General features: G+C 44.6%; 7 protein-coding genes across 10 annotated transcripts; 2 read left to right on the plus strand and 5 right to left on the minus strand.

The window, feature by feature from the left end:
• Window positions 1-482: 482 nt before the first annotated feature.
• On the minus strand, window positions 483-2738 carry Snx1 (sorting nexin 1). Its single transcript, XM_064685853.1, has 5 exons — window positions 2447-2738; window positions 2056-2177; window positions 1097-1982; window positions 878-1030; window positions 483-815 (listed from the first exon to the last, which is right to left on the minus strand). The coding sequence occupies exons 1-5, from the start codon at window positions 2618-2620 to the stop codon at window positions 765-767; spliced, it is 1386 nt and encodes a 461-aa protein (XP_064541923.1). The 5' UTR covers window positions 2621-2738; the 3' UTR covers window positions 483-764.
• Window positions 2739-2845: 107 nt separating this feature from the next.
• Window positions 2846-3887, minus strand: Phae1 (Phaedra 1). Its single transcript, XM_064685858.1, has one exon. The coding sequence runs from the start codon at window positions 3721-3723 to the stop codon at window positions 2890-2892; it is 834 nt and encodes a 277-aa protein (XP_064541928.1). The 5' UTR covers window positions 3724-3887; the 3' UTR covers window positions 2846-2889.
• Window positions 3888-4218: 331 nt separating this feature from the next.
• Rab6 (RAS oncogene family member Rab6) lies at window positions 4219-5515 on the plus strand. Its single transcript, XM_064685862.1, has one exon. It carries the CDS (start codon window positions 4565-4567, stop codon window positions 5189-5191), a length of 627 nt encoding a protein of 208 aa, XP_064541932.1. The 5' UTR covers window positions 4219-4564; the 3' UTR covers window positions 5192-5515.
• A 1471-nt stretch (window positions 5516-6986) lies between these two features.
• Window positions 6987-10518, minus strand: ThrRS (threonine--tRNA ligase). 3 transcript variants are annotated; one of them, XM_064685847.1, is made up of 4 exons: window positions 10315-10518; window positions 9541-9600; window positions 8786-9219; window positions 6987-8729 (listed from the first exon to the last, which is right to left on the minus strand). In XM_064685847.1, the coding sequence occupies exons 1-4, from the start codon at window positions 10370-10372 to the stop codon at window positions 7143-7145; spliced, it is 2139 nt and encodes a 712-aa protein (XP_064541917.1). In that variant the 5' UTR covers window positions 10373-10518; the 3' UTR covers window positions 6987-7142. The 3 variants fall into 3 exon arrangements, with proteins under 3 accessions (XP_064541917.1, XP_064541916.1, XP_064541918.1); XM_064685846.1 differs by lacking the exon at window positions 10315-10518 and adding an exon at window positions 10095-10230 and having other exon boundaries at window positions 9541-9604; XM_064685848.1 differs by lacking the exon at window positions 10315-10518 and adding an exon at window positions 9711-9789 and having other exon boundaries at window positions 9541-9604.
• A 41-nt stretch (window positions 10519-10559) lies between these two features.
• Patsas (patsas) lies at window positions 10560-13481 on the plus strand. 2 transcript variants are annotated; one of them, XM_064685852.1, is made up of 3 exons: window positions 10560-10666; window positions 10823-12510; window positions 12571-13481. In XM_064685852.1, exons 2-3 carry the CDS (start codon window positions 11044-11046, stop codon window positions 12760-12762), a joined length of 1659 nt encoding a protein of 552 aa, XP_064541922.1. In that variant the 5' UTR covers window positions 10560-10666; window positions 10823-11043; the 3' UTR covers window positions 12763-13481. The 2 variants fall into 2 exon arrangements, with proteins under 2 accessions (XP_064541922.1, XP_064541921.1); XM_064685851.1 differs by lacking the exon at window positions 10560-10666 and having other exon boundaries at window positions 10684-12510.
• Window positions 13182-16253, minus strand: Ced-12 (engulfment and cell motility Ced-12). The gene is made up of 4 exons (XM_064685850.1): window positions 16062-16253; window positions 14645-15664; window positions 14035-14586; window positions 13182-13977 (listed from the first exon to the last, which is right to left on the minus strand). The coding sequence occupies exons 1-4, from the start codon at window positions 16171-16173 to the stop codon at window positions 13478-13480; spliced, it is 2184 nt and encodes a 727-aa protein (XP_064541920.1). The 5' UTR covers window positions 16174-16253; the 3' UTR covers window positions 13182-13477.
• Window positions 16254-16388: 135 nt separating this feature from the next.
• Mt2 (methyltransferase 2) lies at window positions 16389-17616 on the minus strand. Its single transcript, XM_064685855.1, has 2 exons — window positions 17477-17616; window positions 16389-17424 (listed from the first exon to the last, which is right to left on the minus strand). Exons 1-2 carry the CDS (start codon window positions 17589-17591, stop codon window positions 16445-16447), a joined length of 1095 nt encoding a protein of 364 aa, XP_064541925.1. The 5' UTR covers window positions 17592-17616; the 3' UTR covers window positions 16389-16444.
• Window positions 17617-17648: the final 32 nt, after the last annotated feature.

Genomic DNA, 17648 nt, shown 5'->3' on the forward strand with positions numbered 1-17648 from the left:
AATTGTACCTATCAAATTAATCGTTGGAATTTAAACAGCGCTATTAGCTTCTGCTGCTTTCCATAAGTAATTATATTACACTTTTATCATACATACATATTTACAAATTTATTTGTTAAAATATTATGTTGTTTTGTCATGTTACAAAAGGTGTTTCGAATATACATAAATATATATAAACCAACAACAATCGTGGGGAAAATGGTTTCCCAATTCAATCACTTAATTACATTTCAATTTGTTTCACGCATATTCATTTAATAACTGGCTTCATTGAAGTTTTTTTTTTTTTAATTATACCGAAGATAGATTGAGAATAGTTTCGCGCTTTGCGATATGTAGACTTCACCAAAAGCCTCTAATAAACATTGTTTTTTTGTATACATTTACAAAAATAAAAGCAAAATTTGCAATAATAATAATAATAATTACTGTGTAAGAATAAAATAATATATATATAAATATATATATGTATGTGTGTGTTTGAATGCATCGGTAATTAAAGTTGAACTTTATCTGCAAGCACGATCGCACCACATGGTAACAATTATTGAGAGGAATTTAAAGCGCTAGGAAATGCCCAACGGCAGCAGCAGCAACAGCGGCAACAAGTAGCTTCACTTCAAGATCAGCGCCTCCAGTTGACGACAAATTGGTCCCACAAAATTAACGCACGCACATTAGATAGGTATAGATACGAAGCGCAGTGCCGCTTTGCTGTTAGTTAAGCATATTGGAAATGCATCTGGCGGTTTGAATAAAAGTTAAACGATTTCCCTGGCAAATGGTGCAAAAGCCTCCCAGTAGCTGATGATCTGTGTGAAGTGAGGATATGATTAAAAATATATACTGCGAACTGGTTATCGTATGTTCTTACCTGTTGTTGATGCGCCATTTGAACTTCAATGTATTTAATAATGTTAGCTTTGAAGTCTTTCACTCTACTTAGCTCGAAGCGTTCCATTTCTCTCTTGATTTCCGACGAAATGTCATCAAATTGCTGCTGACAGCGCTGCACCTTGCCCTGCCACTGTAAAATAAAAAGATAACATTGTAATACCACATATAACATATATCTTATTATTGTAGCCCAAACCTCTTCAACCTCTTGTTGCGCCTGATCCAGTTTGTCGACACGATTGGCCAGCTCGAAGCGACCGCGATTCTCACGTCGTTTTGAGAGCTGCATCTGGGCGTATTGCCAGTTTTGAAAGGCCTTTACACGTTCATGAAAAATACACTTGATGGCGCCAAACAGCCCCAAATAGTCTTTGATAAACTCGGCGAGTATATAGAAATCAGAATTCGCCTGCTCGGAGCGCAGCAGCTCAATCTTTTCCTCCACATCAGCCAGATTCGAGAGCGCACGTGAAAGTCCAGTATGCTCCTCACAGGTGCTCAGCATAGCCGCCGATTTGGCCACCAGTCCAGTCAGCACAGACAGCTCACGGCGTGAGGACACCAAAGATTTCAGTGCCGATGAAAGTTTTTGCAGATTTGCATCCAAATTCTCCACTTCGGTTATCTTGTCATCGAACCACGGATCGTTCTCATCCATTTTGTACGTTATTTTGTTAACCGTCTCGCCAACTCTATTGAATAGTCGAATGACGCCAGCGCCACTGAGAGCTGACGTATTAACGGCACGTGGAAGCTCCTGGTCGCTTTCCAGGAAATTTATAAAATCCAAATCCACGCGCAGCACCGGATGCTGCGCTGTACGATGCACAAAACGCTCCAGTGCCGCACGCCGTATCTCAACCCATTCCTGATTGATTGGTGTGCCCGGCTCGGTTTGCTGTGGACTCATCTTTACCTTGGTGCTGCCAATAATATTTTTGGAAGGCGCCGGCGGTATAATACGACCCATGCGCAAATACTTGTTCACTAAGAGATCATGTATTCCCAAGAAATCGCTAAAACGGCGCAAAGTGCTAAATTCGGTGCGCTTAAATTTTGGAATGTTGGTTTTCGTTGTCACTCTATATAATAACAGAAATGCCAAATAAGAGACAGAATAAGTTAGGGCATCAGTGATAAGGCGGTGTGACTCACTTGTATGCCAAATACGAGCTCATGCCGTCGCCAACCTTTTGGGGATCTGATATGACAATTTGAATGAAATAGTCCCCATCGTCTGTCAGCACCTCCTCTAGATTGCTGGCAGAAATGCGACGCTGCAACATAATACGAGATTGATAAAGCTAATAAATGAATATGCACTGTGATAAGTCTGTCGCCTAATCGCATGGATTCAAATTGGCGCAGCGAGGGGCGTGTGTGAAAGGGCGTCAGCTAGGCTTGTGACGTTGTCACAAAAGTCAAACAAAGCAAACGGTCGAGGAAGTTAAAGATAAACGGCCAGAGCGGACGCCGCCCATTTGCGACGCAAAATTATGCTTAATTAAATAACAATATTATAAAGTCTTGGTCAAGCGGAACTTACATGCACTTCGCTCGGGGTCATTGCCGAAACGAATAAATCATTTTCATGCTCCAATGTTACACTGCCCGGCGCTGGCACCTCCTCCTCATCGGATGCACCGGACGCTGAGCCATTATTAATGTCAACATCCGCAAATTCTCTGTTGTGTTCAGGTGTCGTTGTCTCAACTTCCATTGTGACACGAGTCAATATTACTATTAATTAAATGCGTTGCGGTACTCGTGCTCTAATTGTAATTATTGGAATTCTTTTCTTTTTTTTGTCGACCTACTCGATAGCTGCCAGACAATGGCTGTAGCAATAATATCGATATCTAAATAGCACTTTAAGCGTGACCAGCATTCGAAAAAGCTTTCTCGGTTGAAATGAAATATATACTAACAGCTTAAAATACTAAACTAATATTTGAAGGTATTTATTTATTGAAATATGAACATAATACGTTACTGGACCTTTTGATTGGCCGAAATCCAGGATATAAACGAAGACACCTGGACGTAGACAGACGGTGAGTTGACCTGACCGCATGGCAACTTGCCCCAGGATACAATTCCAATCAGAACGTTATCCTGGACCAAAGGACCACCAGAATCCGAAGTGCAGATGCTAACTCCTCCAGTAAGGGGGCCCGTGCACACGTTAGTGCTGTGTACATCTTTGCCCTTTGAACCTAATGCAGATTCGCAGGACGCCAGGCTGATGATAGGAACATTTGCAGCTACTTGAAGAACGCTGGGGTACGATGCCGTATTTGTAGTTGAGGTACTTCCCCATCCATATAGATTCGCAGTACCAGTTGGCACCACACCAGACTTGGGCAAGCTCACGGCAGCCACAGCAGCGGTCCAAGTGAAAGCAGTGGGAGTATAAATTAATCCAATGTCATAAGGGACAGTTCCGCCCGTATAAAGTTCATTGACAACAAAATAGGTGATGCTACGCTTTTGGGTGGTGGATGCAGTTCCTGCAACTGCATTACTGCCGGCGACTAGCGTGCTCCCAAGGATCTGCGCACTGTTGGTTAAGCAATGGGCCGCAGTTACCAGCCAGTTGGCGCTTATAATGCTGGCAGCGCAGTAGTGGGTACTCTGGTACTGCATGGACACCGCGTAGGGAGCGCTGTTAGCCGATGCAGCAACTCCGCCCACAACTCGTCCATTGGGCACAACTTGATCCGTGGTTGCTCTTACGACAGCCGCAGATACATCGCAGAAGCCAAAGAGGAGGCAACATGCAATCAGATAAAAGGAGGAAGTTTTTTGACCGCTCGGCGACATGGTTTCCGAGAAACTGTTTACAAATGGCTTTATCGAGTGCCGTTTAAATTAAAACGAGATACGAAATGTGCACGCTTTTAGCAGTGATAAGAATTTTCAATTTGCTCTTTTGTACTTTATAGATAAGCGCCTATTTTAATTGGAAGGGTGGGAAGATTAATTATAAGAACTATCTAGGAACAGACAAGTTATTAGAATACGGTCTATGTAAACAATTTATACTATGCATGTACATATTTCATTTGAACTGGGTGAGTAGTATATGTACCTCAATTGACAGATAAGTCAAATATCTTAAGTGGATTCTAAACAATAATTTTCATTAGACGATAATCATCATTAAAACCTTATCAAAAGCTATGCAACAATAAAAAGAAACTATGTTTGAAATTGTGTCAGTTGACCGTTGCTTGGAGCAGTATTAAGCTCGGTATTTTTAATCGGCAAAAATTTGGTATTATTGCGTGTTGGTAACTGCCTATGAATTCAATTATCGATATAGTATATCGATAGCCATCCCTACAACTGACTCAGATCGACTTGGTGGCTGACTTTTTCTACGAAAATTTTGTTAATACTACTACGTAAATCATTGGACTTAGCGTTACGCAAAACCAGACTAAAAAAAGTGCGGGCGACTATATATACATATACATAAACAAAGTGCAACGTGTGCAGCAGAAGCCGCATAAGTAACACGCCCCAATAGCAAAACAAAAGGTAGAGAGAGTGTACAAGAGAGAGGCGAGGAGAGGTCAGCAAACCCGCAATTAAGAAAAAGTCGACACGTACAAGAGTTGAAACAGCAGCAGCAGCGGTCGCACCAACAAAAATAGTAAACATGTCATCCGGCGATTTTGGCAATCCGTTGCGAAAATTCAAATTGGTGTTCCTCGGCGAGCAGAGTGTGGGGAAAACGTCGCTGATTACACGGTTCATGTATGACAGTTTTGACAACACCTACCAGGCGACAATTGGTATTGATTTTCTATCTAAAACGATGTACCTGGAGGATCGGACTGTGCGACTGCAATTATGGGATACGGCGGGTCAGGAGCGTTTCCGTTCGCTAATTCCCTCCTATATACGCGACTCGACAGTCGCTGTGGTTGTCTACGATATCACGAACACAAACTCATTCCATCAGACCTCCAAGTGGATCGATGATGTGCGCACGGAGCGTGGCAGTGATGTCATCATCATGCTGGTGGGCAACAAAACGGATCTGTCAGACAAACGTCAAGTGTCCACCGAGGAGGGTGAGCGCAAGGCGAAAGAGCTAAATGTGATGTTCATCGAGACCAGCGCCAAGGCCGGTTACAATGTAAAACAATTGTTTAGGCGCGTCGCGGCGGCGCTGCCCGGCATGGACTCGACGGAGAACAAGCCATCTGAGGATATGCAAGAGGTTGTGCTTAAAGATTCACCCAATGAGACTAAGGATCCCGAAGGTGGCTGTGCCTGCTAGAACTGGGCACTTACCCAATTACCCCTCAGCTCCCTCCCAACCACCACCACCACCACAAGCCTCCTACCCGCACAACCTACGCTACAACCTCGAACAGATTCAAACATTGACACACACGCTGGCGCGACGGGGTTTACACCAGGTGTATGTGGTCAACAGGCTAAAGATGAACATGCAACAGAAAACAGAAACCAAGCTAAACATGAGATGCAGACATACACACAATTTTATGTTTAAGTTTATTTATAAAAGATAACTAAAAAAAAAGAGTATAAAACAAAATGATAGCAAAACATAAATAGACTAAAAACTAATTTAACGCAATCGGCTAATTATGTACGTTAAATGCATTGCTTTGCAATATATAAGTATGCGCCAAATCCTAATCTCCAAGTTGAGAGTTAAGCTCTGCTCAGACGTACCCAATAGCTTGGGAAAACTAAGTTACTTCCTGTAGAGCGCTTTGCAATGACAGTGGTCACTCGCAAAGCGAAACGCTTCGCTGTGAATTTGAGTTTTGAAAGTTCTTCAAACAAAAACAATAAATATAATATGTGAAAATTAGAAGAAAAAGAGAAAATGCCGAAGTATATATCTAATTTCTGTTAGTTCTCATTTTCGAGTGACCACTGTATTATCACCATATTTTATCTGGCATGCTATGGAAATAAAACGAATCATATGCTATCGGAATAATTTCTCTCTGGCAAATATATACCAGACTATGCCAAGCTCTAAGCATTACCCTAGCCAATCTGGGACGTGTGAGCTTAGCTTAACGAACTCTCCCAAAACTTGTACTTACAACAAAAGAAAAGAAACCAAACCTTGAGCACACGCAAGAACATTCCACATTGTGTACTGGTTGCCCCATTTTCCCCCAACTACAGATACCACTGGGCCAGCATGTGTTCAAGCCCCCCGAGAGCATAACCCAGAAAATGAGATCATATTAGACACTGGCAGACCGATGAGGTTCCATTTATATGACTAAGCCCCGTTTTGTTTGCGGCTTTTGTTTGTTATTTTATTTTCGGTTGTTTTCTTTGGACGGCACGGCAGCTGCAGTTGGTTGGCGCAGAACTTGGCATCTTATGAGTAAATATATATATATATATATAAATATATATAATATGTATTTTTATGGCAGTGTAAACAATTAACAGTTTAAACAATATTAACAATTTTTTGCTTCGACTAGCGAGAGAACTTTGTGCATTTTTTACGCAACAAGCAAAAGCTTACAAAATTGAAATACGAAACGCAATTTTTAATAAATCAAATTATGAAACTAAACATAATAAGTATTAGCAATAAATTAAAAACAGAAAACAACTAATGCAAGCCCTCATTTCATTTATGAATTATCCATGGTAAGTGACTCACTTGGCCCACATATCTTATCGATATGTTCAACAATTTCCCAACGATAAGCATGACGTTCCACTCACAAATTGATGGATAACTCGTTGCTATTCATAAAACAGTTCTGACTGATTGATTAACAAGTGATTGACGATTGACAGACAAAGCCATAAGAGCTGAAAAGCTGAATTTTTCTCAGAAGGGCTCTGGAAGATCCATCAGAAGTTGTGGAAAATTGGTTGCATACAATATTTTTGTTTATGAGAACTTGAAACTAGTTTTTAAAGATCTTTGTACAAATTGTTCTCACCCGATCTGCTTTAAAATTGTTTAGATTCCAAATTTTAACATTTTATTGCAGCTTTCGGAAATTTAGAAAAGAATTTTCAGCACGATATCTTTCTAAACAGCTTTAGCTATATAAGGTTCATAATTTGTTGGCCCTTGTTGGGACTATAATTTATTTGAGGATTTCATGAATGTAAGCGTAAAATACAACTGAAAAATGCCGGTCGTTTGCTTTGCAAAGCTAGGTATACATATTTTGGATATATAAATAGAGTACATTTTAGTGAAGGAGCGTGGCCTAGAAGTTATCCTCATTTGTGATATACTCGTCGCGTATCTTTTGCAGCTTGGTAATGAGTTCCGCTACAGATACTTCGCCGTGCACCTTGTTGTCACGGGTACGCACATTCACTGTGTTCGAGGAGCGCTCCTTGTCGCCCACCACCAAAATAAAATTGAATTGCGCCAGCTGAGCATTGCGTATCTTCTTGTTCATCGTGTCGCCAGCATCGCAGTCGGCCTCGCTCATGAAGCCAGCGGCATAGAGCTGATCGCGCACAGTTTTCGCATACTCATCGTAGGCGGGGCCCACCGGCACAACCATGACCTGTCGCGGCGAAAGCCAGAATGGCCACTTGCCGGCATAGTTCTCGGTGAGTATAGCAATCATGCGCTCCACAGAGCCAAGAATGGCGCGATGTATGATAACGGGACGCTTCTTTTCGCCATCATCGGCAATGTAGTTGAGATTGAAGCGTATGGGCAACTGGAAGTCCAGCTGTATGGTAGCACACTGGAATGGACGCTTCAGTGCATCCATAATGGTAATATCAATTTTGGGTCCATAGAAAGCGCCATCGCCGGGATTCTCTTTCCACGGCATGCCGAACTCATTGAGAGATTCAGCCAATGCCTTTTCAGCGGCATCCCACTGCTCCAGCTCGCCCAAATACTTCTCTGGCCGTGTGGACAGCACCAGCTGGAAGGAGAAGCCAAAGATGGTGTACACATGACGCAAGAAGTCCAAACAGCCCTTCATTTCGCTCTTGATCTGCTCTGGCGCACAGAAGATATGCGCATCATCCTGCTGGAAACGGCGAACACGTGTCAGGCCAGTCAATGCGCCGGACAGTTCGTTGCGATGGAGCACACCAAAGTCAGCCATGCGCAGCGGCAGCTCACGCCACGACCGATTGCGATTGTCGAAGATCAGGCAATGACCGGGACAATTCATGGGCTTCAGCGCAAACTTCTCCTTCTCCGCCTCAAAGGAGAACATGTTGTCCGCATAGTGCTGCCAGTGGCCGGATGTCATCCACAGTTTGGCATTGTAGATATTTGGCGAGATGACCTCCTGGAATCCGCGCTTTCTGTACTCGCCTCGTATCAAGTTCATCAGCGTGTTGTAGATGTGTGCACCTCGTGGCTGAAAGAAGCACGAGCCCGGGGAGAGTTCATGGAAAAAGAAGAGCTCCTGCTCCCGGCCAATCTTGCGATGATCACGTTTTGCTGCCTCCTCCTGCAGTTTCTCCCATTCCTTGAGCTGCTTGGGATCCGGGAATGATATGCCATAGACGCGCTGTAGTGTCTCCGCATCGGCTTTGCCTTCCCAATAGGTTGACGAGTTCTTGGTGATCTTCAAGGCCTTAACCTTGCCGGTGTGACGCACATGCGGACCACGACACAGATCGATCAAGGATCCGCACTTGTAGACCGTGGTGCGATCTGTGGTTACCTTTTCATTGAGAATTCGCACCTTAAACTCATTGTACTTGAACATCTCCAGCAAATCAGACTTCTTCATCTCCAGTCGCTCGAAGTTTTGCTTCTCCTTGACAATCTGCTTGACCAATGTCTCCATGGTGCCGTAATCATTCGTCGAGATCTAAGCACAAATATTGGTTAATGGTAAGTTATATGATTTGAAGATGAACTGCTTACGCCTTCGCCCTCCAAATGCATGTCGTAGTAGAAACCACTCTCAATAGGCGGGCCGTAGCATAGATGCCCGCCATAAATGCGCTCCATGGCCTCGCCCATAATGTGAGCGGAGCTGTGCCAGAAGACGGCCTGTGCATCCGGATCGTCAAATTTGAGCAGCTGCAGACTACAGTCGCCCTCTAGAACGCGATCCAAATCCCAAACCTCGCCATTTACCTTGGATATAATGGTATTATCGGCCAGACCCTTGCTAATGCCGCTTGCTACATCGTAGGGCGTGGTCTCCCAGGAGGTGGCATCCACCTGTTTACCATCGGGCAGTGTTACTTTGATGGCCACACGTGGCTTAGCAGCCAACTCGGCAAGATACTCGGCCTTGCATTTCTCCCAGAAAACGTTTCGCTCCTCAATGTACTGTGGCCACGGATTAAGCTCTACGGGAGAGATTATGACAGGAGTGAGTTTTCAGATACAGTTAAAGCTAGCAGACAGCTTCTTTGGGCAAAGCATATTAAGCCTACCCTTGCAGAGGTCATATTTTTATATAACATACCTGTTATTGGAAACCAGTCAAAATGTAAATTTAGTATGAGCTAGTTTATGCGATTCGGAAGCGGGTTTGTATTAAAATGTTTATGTCTGCAAGGGTATTTATTGCTCATTGGTCCTGAGAAAATAGTTTTTTATGTTCTCTCGGCTCTCGGAACTGTTCACTTAAGTAAGCTTTTACTGTATACAATATTTCATTTAATTACCTTTACGACTGTCGCCGCCGCCTGCAGCTGGCTTCTCCTTTTTCTCCTTCTTCATCTTAGCTGCCTGCAATACATATGAAAAAAATCAATAGATCGCAAAGGCGTAATAAATATACAGCATATAAATCAAAAACTGTATCAAACTTCTTTTTGCTACGTGGGCAACGTACACAGTTAAGAAAGCAATTATTTGTAATGAATTTTCGGTGTCACTGTTTTTGTTTTGTCGTTTACACAGTTGTCACAAGAAAGCAAATGACAATAAGAGTAACTTTTTTCGGTTCTTTGCTTTATCTACTTTCGGAAGAAACTGATGCAATGAAGCACACGAGTTTAGTCAGCGTTTAGGGACAGGAGGGGTGGCGGAATAATTGCAGTTGAAGCTAGTGACGTCACAACAGCAGCCGCCGGCTGTGATTCATTTTGGCATTTGGTATACACATGACAATAATACACTCACATACACACACACAAACACGCACATGCCCAGGTGAATATGATGTGGCATTTAACAGTTAAATAGATAGAAACACAATTGCGAGCGGGAAACCAACCAAAGTTGCGTAGCACCGACTGCTGCGTATGCCCTGCTGTTGTTGTTGTTGTTGAGGTTGTATAAACTGCTGTTGATTTTTGGCCAACGAGAGCGCTCGTATATTGTGCAAAGTTTTATAGTTGCTGCCTCTAAACGCAACAACGAACGGCAACACTTTTAACATAACTTAATTACGTTTATGTTCTTATACACACGAATGCAATTACAAGGATTTTAACATGCCTTTTGCTTATTCAAATCCAAATTATTTAATTCCGACACCACGTTGTCACCCATTCCGATTCCACGTTGTTGTTGCTCTTGCAGCACGCTGTGTCTGTTAAACCAAAAGGTGGCCAAATGTTATTAACAGCGGCGGCAATTTGTTAATGGATATGCTGCAGCTACTCGTTTTTATCCTTGGAAATGATTTTAAGGTTTTAATTATAACCAAATCGTTTTTAACGTTACTATTTTTAGCAAAAGTGACTATAAAGGCCGAGTATTAAAATTAACAACAGCCGGCAGCATGTTGTTTTGAAAGAAGAAGGCGGGTAGCAGGGGTTTGCAGCATTGCCAACAGTAAAATAGGTAACTATCGAAAAGCTGAAGGGTAATCGATAATACCAGCTGATTTTTAATTGGCGCCCATTCGAACTCGAATGTCCTACATTCGCAGTTAATATTGATTTTTAACCTGCTGACATAATTAATGTCCTGGTGTTTATTTCCGATACAATTACGTAGAGTTAACGAGTTTTTTAACCTGCGGTTGCTTAAAAGCCAACAAAATTGCACATTTACTGGAAAACCCGTTGCACCACCAACCACCGCTATCGGGTGGCACAACGGAACGTCTTGGCGTAGAATTTGATTTCTACAACGTGGCCTCCAGCAAGGTACACCCCAGTCCGGGGGCAGCGCGCAGCGTTTGGGCGCTGCCCCTGACGGCCTCCTCGTCATGCAACATGGAGGAGGATGGTCACGCCCATGCGGACATTGATATTGACATCGATCATCGCCCGCACTCGCCGCCGGGCACCAACGGGCCAGCCAACAATGGAGATGGCAGCGAGCACGACAGCAACATGCTGTTATTTGAGGGCTTGGACGGCGCCACCGTTAATCTAGATGATATTTTCGATATTATCAAGAGCGGCGAGGTTAGCGAAGTGGAGAATCTGGTGGAGAAGTTTGGCATGGAATGCCTTTCGGCCAGAGATCGGCACGGCTATACGCCCGCTCACTGGATTGCGCTCAATGGCAATGTGCAGCTTATGCGTTACTTAATTGAACGCACGGCGCCCATTGATTTACCCTGTCTGGGCACACAGGGACCTCGACCCATACACTGGGCCTGCCGCAAGGGGCATGCCTCTGTGGTGCAGGTGCTGTTGCAGGCGGGCGTCGCTGTTAACGCGGCAGATTTCAAGGGACTCACGCCTCTGCACCTGGCCTGCATGTACGGACGCACTGCAACGGCTGCCTATCTGCTGGGCATGGGTGCGTTGAATAATCTAACGGACATCAATGGCGACACGGCGCTGCACTGGGCGGCATATAAGGGTCATGGCGATCTGATGCGTCTGCTCATGTATTCCGGCGTGGAGCTGCAGAAGACGGATAACTTTGGCTCGACGCCGCTGCATCTGGCCTGTCTCTCCGGGAACATCAATTGCGTGCGGCTACTGTGCGAGAAGTCACAGCTGGAGCTGGAGCCGCGGGATAAAAACGGCAAGACGCCCATTATGCTGGCACAGGCGCATCAGCATCAGGATGTGGTGCGTTTGCTCTATGGCGAGGTGAAGAAAAAGTCACGCTGGATACCATCCGTATCGGAAAGCTGGGGCTGGCTATTTGGCGGCGCCGGCGACTCCAAGGGACCGCTATTTCTCTTCCTCTTCTCGGTGCTGCTATGGGGCTATCCGATGTACATGATACGCGCCATACCCATCACGTGGAACATATTGAGGCGCTCGCATTATTGTTTCATCTACTGGAACGTAGTCATGTGGGTCAGCTGGGCCATCGCGAATCGTCGTGATCCCGGCTACATACCGCTCAGCTCGGATGCCTATTATCGCGCCATCAAGCAGATACCCTACTTCGACAAGCTGAAGAAACGCAATGTGATGCTCACCCGGCTGTGCCACAGCTGCCGCTGCCTGCGCCCGCTGCGTGCCAAGCACTGCCGTGTGTGCAATCGTTGCGTCTCGTACTTCGATCACCATTGCCCCTTCATCTACAATTGCGTTGGTCTGCGCAATCGCATGTGGTTCTTCCTGTTTGTCCTGTCGGTGGCCGTCAATTGCTCATTTACCATTTACTTTGCCTGCTACTGCGTCATGATCGAGGGATTCACACTGCTCTATGTGCTCGGGCTGATCGAGGCGGTCGTATTCTGCGGTTTGGGCTGGATACTCACCTGCACTTCGGTAGGGACACGTGGCTGCCTATATCTGAGGATTACTTAAACTGTTTTATTTTCCTTGCAGATCCTGCATGCCTGCATGAATCTCACCACGAACGAGATGTTCAACTACAAGCGTTATCCATATTTGCGGGATAAGCGCGGACGCTATCAGAATCCGTTCTCGCGCGGACCGATTTTGAACCTGCTGGAGTTCTTTGTTTGCCTGCCGGACCGAGGCGATGACAACGATTTGCTCTTAGAGGATAACATTTGATTAAGAAGCTAGGAGCGCGCTCATGCTCGCCGGCGCAAGGTGCCCGTGCGTGGATAATAGCGACAGTCACCGCTTCAAGGAGGCGGCTGTGCTTTGATTTTGCTCCAGGCTTTGTGCTTTAACTCGGCTTAGGCTCCATGGCGAAAGGTTTTTATCAATTGGTAAGCGGAATAGAAGTTGTCCTTGCAAAAGAATTGGTTTTTTTGGAAAGGTTAAAAATAGGTTTAAGCTCCAAGAAATTATTGTAAGTTTAAAAACTTTACCGTGCAGGAATTAGAACTTGATAAAGTTCCATTAAATTATAGATCTCTGGATAACACTAGAAATTATGCTCTGCAAAGATATGCGCTAGGTTTTATCTTATTATAAGCCTGCATAAATAATAATACGCTTCTCTTGTTAATTTTTGTACAAAATGGTTATGTATAAAACGTTGTATTTAATGAATCTCTATTAATATTATATACTTAATATAATTAACTTTAAAAAATGTATGTAAATGTTTACTAAATGGCTAAGCGGCGCTTTTGACCGCTCCATTTGTTCATTCGTTTAGACATTGCACAGTTTAATACTAAATCAGATCGGAGAGAAATGTTCTTCTCTATGTAATGGGTACACTTTGGCATGTATTTTGGGGTATGCTTCAATAATTTGGAACGAGTGATTATTGCAATAAAATTTAAAAAATAATAAAAACGAATACTGAGTATCTTTAACTTTCGAAACAAAAGTCATAGTTTTCGGGATCTTCGGGTATGGGCGGCGGATCCTTGCTAATGTCCACGCCCTCGGTATCGAGTAAACGCAATTTGATCTCCATGGAGAGCAGCGTGTCGAAGTCTTCTTTCTTTTGCTTGCTGCACATCTCCTGCCCAAGCAGCGCATTGATGCCGTCTGTCCAATAGTTGAAGATGCTCTCATCTGGCGCCACAAAGTCGAGCGTCGAGTGATCCATGCACTCGAATGTTATGGAAAATGCAAAATTTACCGGCGATTTACGCGTGCGCGCCTCCTTCATGTGCGGGCACTCTTTGCCCTCCAGCAGCTGTTTGATATCAATAATGGGCAACTTTTTGGGAAGCTCCTCCAGCGTGGGTATGTTCTTCTCATCACAGTCGCCATAGTGTATGACCTTGTGATTGGGCGACAGACGTGCATACCAGAACTTGTCCTTGGTGCGTGTGCCACGCAAATATTTGGCGAAACGTGTGCCTGCCGAGAAAGGAACGAATTAGTCAGTGTTTAGGAGATTAGGAACAGGTTCCATACCTTCCACCAGAAATGAGAGACGCTGCTGCTTGATTAGCTCCACAATTTGTGGGGATATTTTCTCTTTGAGCTTCACAATGGCCGAGGCCGTCGAATCGCATTCCTCCTTTGAGGTGCGCTCCTGTTGGCGCAACGTCGTGATCTGCTGATATGTTAGCAATGCAATCTTGCTGCGAAAGTCCTCCAGGTTTTCTGGACGCAGTTTCAGGGTGCGTTGTATTTGCTCGCGCACCACACTGCACACCTTCTGAAAGTCCTCGGCGGTGGCGCGCATATCCTTCCAGGTGCGATTTAGCGTGATGACACAAATGCAAAAGAACTCCTCGAAGGGCTGATCGTGCGTAAAGAACATGGGCTGAAAGTCGCCCGATTGTTCAGCGGGTGGCTCGCCTATGCGCAAAATAAGGCACAGCACCTTCACCAGCTCGATTGAGGTGCGGCCAAACGGGCACTCGTGCTCATCCGCACGGCAGGAGTTCTCGTGCACAATCTTCGTGTACTGCTGAGTGTAGTTGCGCGCAAAATAGACCATGCAGTCCAGCGCCAGAATGCCTGTAAGGATATAGGTGAAATTAGAGACTAGTTAATATGGAGCGGAGTTTCTGGTTACCCGGTGGCGTTTCAATAAAGTCCTGAGCCGGATTGATGTCGCATTTAAAGCCCAGTTTCTTATAGTACTGCGAAAAGTTGACATTGCCAGCGCCGGAGCCACCGCCGCTGCCCCCGCGACGTATGTGCTCATCGTTGAGACTGAGCGTGCCAGCATAATCATCAAAGGCAATGCGACGCAGCTCCTTGATCTTCTCGTGCGCATCCTGATCCTGGGCATTCATTTTCATGCGCATGCGCTTCTCCAGCAAGCCCAGCGTCAAGGTCTGCAGCACGTACAGCTGGTGGGTCATCTCGGTGCTCAGCCCGTTGCCAATCAGGGCCAGGCGGTATTGTTTGGCGCTTATCGTGTGGGCAATGGCGCGCTTGCGCGGCTCCTCGGCCTTCATGAAGAGGGCATTGAGCAGCGCAATGGCATTCTGTCGCATCACCGGCGAGTTGACCTCCTGCAGCAGACGCAGTATATCCTGCAGTTTAATTTCCTCCGCCACCAGAACATATTTGCTGCTGCTCTGCACAATATTCTCGAGATTCGAGAGCGCACTCTCGCCGCACTTGGCAGGGTACTTTTGGAAATTGCGCACAATTTCAATGTTGCGTGCCACAAAGCTGCTCTCTGGCACCTCCCAGGACACGGTGCCGTGCTCCATTAACTCCACAAAGCTAGCCAGGCTATACTTTAGTATTTCTTCGTCCTTTTGATTGACATCCTCGATCATTTTGATGAGTATGTCCAGGCCCTTCTCCTTGATAAACTCCAGCGCAAAAGTGTGATCCATGCTAAGCGATGTCAGCTCCTTGAGACGCTGCGCCTTGTCCTGCGCGCTGCCATTTATCAGCGTTTCAAGCGCATCGCTGGCCGTCTTCGAGGGTGAATACTGTAGACGCAGCACGGAGCCGTTTTTAATCTCATTGCGATTCTTTTCCGTCACATATTTCATATTGTTTGTTTCGCAGAACTGCAGAGCATAGTTCTGATGATCGCTTATGGACCAGCTGTTGCAGATTTCCTGGATTTTACCTGTGAGTTGAAAGATTATTATTATTATTTGTATAGTTGGTCCATATAACTTTATCTTCTGGCATTAAAAAGTGAACGTTTCCTAGTATGGGGGACACTTAAGTTGAAGAAAATTAAGAGACAAAATAAAAGTTGGGTCCCTCCACAATTCATGATTAACGTCCACCAACATTTCCTGTCGCTTCCGTGCATTTTAATGAGGGCAGCTCATGCTGACATCACAAGCTCAACCGCAAAGGGCGTTGGCGCTGGATTTTGCTTGAGCTTAACAAAACCCTCTCAAATCATCACAAAAACATTTATATTGTCTGCTGCCTTAACATACAACAATTGCATGTCTCGCGAATAACATTATTTATTGTTTTTAACGCTATCCAACTTATATTTATACACATACTTGCAAGCGGATGTCTTTGATCGAGGTTTATTAACTGCGCCATATGATTCTCGCGCTCAACGGCTATTTTAACTATATGCGCATCTTTTACCGGCATCTTTTTCGGTATCATTTTGACCACAGCAGCTTAGTATAGCTGTATTAACTAAACTTATTGTTGGTTTTGCAGCAGTGCGAAGTTTTGTGATAAATTGGTTATTATGGATATTTTTCTTATCGATAATTCGATAACGCAAAGAAGTACACGCGATAGTTTTTAGCCAGGGCTTCATAGCACCTTGTATTATCGTTTCAATTTATCTGTTGCTTGCGCGCAATTCATTTCAATTAAAATGTATAAAAAGCTACTTTATTCTTGAAATAAAATAATGTACAAAATTTACTTATAATGACGTCAGCAACTTGAGCAGTTCGCCCACAACGCGAACATTTATACTATTGCCCAGTAGTCGATACCTTTGACGATTAGTTGTTTCGGCGGGAAATTCAAAATCTTCAGGAAAACTCATAAGCCGCGCCACTTCTTTGGGCGTAAAGTAGCGCAATTTTACTTCTCTTAAAAGTTCAAGACGCCGGTGTTGCGCCGCTTCACAGTTCGTGTTTTTAGGATCCATGTCAATTTCTTTAACTGACTCGAATATGCTATGGGACTCCGCTTCAGAAAGTGGAGTAAAAGCCGAACCGGTTCCTTCTGTGTAGTGGGTATATCCTTTTGTAAAGCACATAGACCTGCTCTGTGATGGGTGAATGATGTCCATGACAAGAACCCGCTTGGTAAGCACGTCATCCGGCACAAGTGTTTCAGCAGGCACATTAGGCTCTACAATTGTGGATATTTTGCACGTAGAGTGCTGAGTCGAATCAGCTTTTGCGCCTGGCATATGCTCCCAGATTTTCCCCGCTTCAAAATCGAAATCTTTGCTCTTGCGCGCAATGCAATAGTACCGATGCCGAGTATTGGGCACATTGAACTGTGTGGGAGTTAAAATAAACTCACGCCAGTGGTAACTAGCTTTTTCTAGAGCTTCAATAAATTGTTTGCGCGCCTGAGATCCTTCAAATCCCTTGACATTCTCCATTAGCACGTATTCAAGCGTTTCGCATTGTGGTATCAGAGAGCAGAGGTGGGACAGGGCACAGGAGCGCTTGTCGTCCACGTCGCGCTGCAGGCCTTGGCGCGTATGCGGTTGACATGGTGGCGACATAAGCAGCATATTGGCATGCAGTTTGCTCACCTCCTTCTCACTTAAGCTCTGGATATTCCTGGTCTTCACGTTTGTACTACCAAAATTATGTGCATAAACTGCATTGGCTACAGTATTTACATCCAAAGCGGCAACCACTTCGCCGGGCAGCTGAGCATCTGCAAATTTAATGATACAAGGCGTTTGAAGGTTTTATATTTAATAACTTACATTTAAAAGCATAATGCATGCCGCCAATGCCGCTAAATAATTCCAATACACGAAATTCCATTATTTTACGTTTGTTTATGTTTAAAAAGCACGCTGTAAAGCAGCTGTTTGCCATTCACCGCACGCACCTGTGTGAATGGCAAATCTGTTAAGAAGCAGAACGTCAACACGT

Source organism: Drosophila montana, unplaced genomic scaffold (assembly GCF_035044405.1).
Source record: "Drosophila montana isolate Dmon_TW-CO22-7 unplaced genomic scaffold, ASM3504440v1 contig_3123_1, whole genome shotgun sequence".
Classification (NCBI taxonomy): Eukaryota; Metazoa; Arthropoda; class Insecta; order Diptera; family Drosophilidae; genus Drosophila; species Drosophila montana.